General features: G+C 36.1%; 1 protein-coding gene across 1 annotated transcript; it reads right to left on the reverse strand.

Moving 5' to 3' along the window:
• Nucleotides 1–2,066: 2,066 nt before the first annotated feature.
• LOC139782019 (uncharacterized) lies at nucleotides 2,067–2,789 on the reverse strand. Its single transcript, XM_071720923.1, has one exon. It carries the CDS (start codon nucleotides 2,787–2,789, stop codon nucleotides 2,160–2,162), a length of 630 nt encoding a protein of 209 aa, XP_071577024.1. The 3' UTR covers nucleotides 2,067–2,159.
• Between the last annotated feature and the right edge of the window lie 1,932 nt (nucleotides 2,790–4,721).

The raw sequence follows: 4,721 nt of genomic DNA on the forward strand, positions 1-4,721 counted from the left end.
ATCCAATGTAAACTATTAATTTACTCACCAAATGTATTTTGACGGGGAGAATACCGATCTTTATAAAAATCCTCCCCGACCCTCCGAATCTGTGTAACACCCGTACCGGAACAAATGTCACTCCACACGCACACACCACACTCGCACGTACCTTATATATAATAATGATTTTTAATTTGTAATAATATTTTGTTCTTTTCCTTTTTTGTAATAAATGTTTTAATTATTTTGTTAAGATTAAACTCGATGTTTATTCATTATAAATAAGACCTCACTTTCATCCTTAACCGCTTATTAAATCGCACAAGGTCCGATCCCCGGTAATAGGGATATTACATCCTTGACCGAAAACAGGACCGCGAGTGCACGAAAATTCTCAGTAGGCATAATAGCGTCCCTTCTGGACGTTGACCCACGACTGAAGTTTTCCCGAAAAGTGCATTCGACTCGAGGCACGCGCCCTTCTAGCGTGAACCCGAGATAGTATAAGATCACGTTATGTCTTCCCATACCCCCTCCCTTGGATAGCCTTTCCTTCGCTATCCTTCAAACCAATATTCGTTCGAGGTTCTGATGTAACATTATAATTAACACTTGTTTCAAACTACGATCCATTGAGAAATTCATCTGTATTTCTCAAGAAACTACAGCAACACCAAGTTATCGAATCTTTACACAAGGAAATAGTTAACGTAAGTGAGTGATTGCGTGAGCGAGTGAGAGAGAAGAAGATAGAAAATGTGTTCGCATGTATGTGATGTATTCTCGTGTGTAGCGCTCAGTTGATCGCAACAGGTGCCTCATTCCTCGAATGCTCGCCTCCATAAACCGATCATCTTTACATCGAAGCGACAAGAAATTATCGATATACCGTGCCGTTATCTCTGAGAGTGAGTGAATTGTACGCTAACGGATTAACATCCAGCGGATGGTGAGTCGCGCCCGCGTCGATGAGTCGCGCTGCTGCTGCTTACCCGGCCCGTAATAAGGTAATTTTTTTTATAACTCGAAAACTAAGCTTTGACAAAAATTTTGCTAAAGGAAAAATTGTCTCAGAATCGAGTCAGGAATCTGACATTTTCGGGACAATAGGGTTGTCTCGAATCACCTTGTGTGGATTTGCTCTCGCTGAGTATATTGTGCTTAACACCTTCAAAATCTAATCTAAAAATTATACTAACAACATTTTGAAAAACAACGATGCAAATATATTTAGTAGAAGGTTGTAAGTAAAAAATTAGAATATTTTAGAGTCAACTTTATGCTACATCAATGTAATTAAGAAAATAAAATTAGAGACTCTCTAATCAGAGACTGTCCATAAGGGCCCCACTTTTGATTGGTCCGCCATTTTTCTTCAAAAACAAGAGAAAGAAAGAGAAAGAGATATAAGAGAGAAAGAGAAAGCAATATGAATGTATATCGCTTTCTCTTTCTTTCTTATATCCTTCTCTCTCGCAAGTTTTTGAAGAAATAGTCTGATGGCCAGTCTCTGGTTTATGATTATCTGATTATAGGGTCTCTAAATGAATGTAAACTGAGTGTTTGTTTCATACGAGAACAATGGAGGATCAATATTAAAACAATGAAGAGATTTGAAAGGATATGTATATTTGATGGAATCGAAAAATTAATTTTCTACAAATTTTTATTGAAATAGAGGAAGTGCGGATATTGTGATACCCTAAGCCTTTTTGGAAATAATAATAACTTGAAAACTATCAAAGAAAACTGAACTATTTTCACTGACAAGGGAACGGTCGGAAGTGTCCTTACCCGATTTGGATGCGCTTTGGATATGTTGTTGAGCATCAAAAAATATTAGACTCGTATTTTTTTTTTGCTGCTTATCTCAACGTTTATTGGTTGAAAAAACCCGATTTGGAACCTACCCGATTTGGATGCGCTTTGAATATGTTGTTAAGCATCAAAAAACATTAGACACGTGTTTTTTTTTGCGGCGTATCTCGACGTTTAAGGGTTGAAACAACCCCTCGAAAATAACGGATTTTATAGTTTTTTGCGAATATCTTCGAACATGTAAGGCGTAACGACAAAAAATTTGTGCGAAATGTTTATGGCTTTTTGTGCTCTTTACAATGGCGTAATCAGATTTTTCAAATTTGTCACATTTTTTAATTTAACTCCACCCCCATCTATTATTTTTGCCATGTAATTTTAAATCTTTTCACCCACGTTTCTGAAGCTTTGAATCCTGCCGCATTTTCCTCTTCTTGTGCTCGAGAAGCCCATCGTGCGATGTCAATATCATGAATAATAATTCCTCTTTCAAGAGCTTTATTAAAACAATTTAATGTATATGCAGAAATTTTTTCTAATTTTTCCAATCTACTACCACCTTCACTAATTTGGATCTCCCATCGTCGTAGTTGTCGTATTGATGTAACTTTTCTGAACCTTCTTTTAACTCCTTCAAACGATTTTCCCCTTGTTTTACCACTCCTCCAGTATTCCACAGCTTGCCTTTTATAGTCATTTGATATTGTTGCCTCAACAGAGCTGCAAATAACTTCTTCCGGAAGATATACTTTACCATCATCTTCCTCAAATGAATCAACTCTTTCCGGTTCTGGAATCTCATATGTATCATAAAAACCTAAATTTTCTTCCTCTTCTACGTAAAATTCTTCGTTTTGTATTTCAAGCAGCATACGTTCAATGTTTTCTTTTACTTTTTCTTCCTCCGAAGTTATCGGACTTGGTGAATATTTGAAAGCAGTGAAAGTTGCAGAAAGTAGCATTATTACATTGTATGGATTAAACTTCATTCTGAAAGATATTAAAATTAAATATTTGTCTCGAACTTTAATTATATAAATAAATACGCACTTTATAATTAATGGAGTGGTTTTTAGGTTAGGTTTGATACCGTCTCTTTCTCTTCTCTATTTCTTGATTACAAAAGGTATGTGAATCAAAATGTAATTAATTAAAACTGAATAATAATTCTGCGTTTTGCGTGTGTAATGACAATAGAGAGACAGCAATAAAAAATATTGAAATATTCTGATACTCTGACAAGGAGGTAATCTGAAATTTGAAGCAAACAAAAAAAATTAACTTTATTAACTAAAAATAATTTTTTCACAACACCTCCACGGAAAATTCGACTTTCCATGCTTGGACTTTCCTCCCTAGGAAGGAAAGTGGTTACTTTCCGCCCGCTATGCCGCCCTAGCGTGAAATTGGTCACTTTCGCCCCTCTCTAGGCATGAAAGTCGAACTTTTTATTAGTGTTGTGAAAAATATCGTGTGCACCTCGGATCAAAAGCTTTTTCAGACTCGTGTGATTTGCCGCTCTCGCCTTTGGCTCGGGTGGCAAACTTCACACTCGTCTGAAAAACGCTGCTTTCTCTCGGTGCACAATATACTATAGTAGGTGCTTACAACGTGACATTCTATGAACAAAAAAGATTATATAGTCACTGGCAAGACTGGCAAAGATTGAGTAAGAGCTGAATAAAAAGTTATATTCAATATCAAAGAAAAAAGTAACAAGCGTAAAAAACCAATAAAAATTAACAATAAAAATGCACTTACATGTTCACAAAACGACAGCGTACAACACAGCTCTTTACACTTCAGACTTATGATCTGAAATGCTTACTTTTCGGAATTATGACACAAGCAAATGATATTCAAATGCGTGAATTTGGTTGTTGATTTTGTTGTGCCGTAACCGGGATAGTATATTATTGTAGCGGTTAATGTGACGCACGTGTTCGTTCAGATTATGATTTGCCACTGCCCGCCCAATCTTACAATTCGGCGGTATTTATAATGTCGGAGTCGACATTCCGTTGCTAGTCTAGGACTCTCGAAATAGCGTTAACCTCTCGCTGTCAGTGCCTTGCGCTGGCCCTTGCATCAGCGCTTTCGGTCATCCCGGAGTTGAAATGGAAATTTTTAAGCGTACGGCGCAACTGAACAGAAATAACGCAACACCTACCTACAGCGCGACGCCTATACCACATATCATCTCGTCTTGCCAAAAATCTAATAATGGTATCATAATAAAAATACACATGGATGTATTTGGCATTTGACGCTATTAAATTTGCGTTGGAAAAATTGTTATATTTGGCAAAAATAATAGGTGGGGGTGGGGTTAAATTAACCTTTAAATGCCACCCGGGGTCCAGCGGACCCCAGACCCTTTAGAATGATTTTCAAATGTTCCCGCCAAAAATGGAGCTCATATTTATTTATTTATTATTTTTTATTTTTTTGATTTTGGAGCCAATATTTTAACTGTTGGCGATCTTAATTTTTTATACTATGTTGAAATTGAAATTTTAACAATATAAGCATTTTATTCTCTTTTCTAAGCCTTGAACAACATTGAAAATAATTTTCATAACTAAATATTAAAAAATCAATAAGTAAGGAGACATTTTTCATGCTGGGGTCTTTTAGACCCCATGTGTCATTTACGAGATTCTTGAGAGGTGTGGCATTTAAGGGTTAAAAAATGTGACAAATTTGAAAAATCTGATTACGCCATTGTAAAGAGCACAAAAAGCCATAAACATTTCGTACAAATTTTTTGTCGTTACGCCTTATATTTTCGAAGATATTCGCAAAAAACTATAAAATCCGTTATTTTCGAGGGGTTGTTTCAACCCCTAAACGTCGAGATACGCCGCAAAAAAAAAACACGTGTCTAATGTTTTTTAATGCTCAACAACATATTCAAAGCG

The sequence above is a fragment of the Temnothorax nylanderi genome, unplaced genomic scaffold, assembly GCF_030848795.1.
Source record: "Temnothorax nylanderi isolate EJ_2023f unplaced genomic scaffold, tnyl_v1.0 TNYL_tig0382_pilon, whole genome shotgun sequence".
Taxonomy (NCBI): Eukaryota; Metazoa; Arthropoda; class Insecta; order Hymenoptera; family Formicidae; genus Temnothorax; species Temnothorax nylanderi.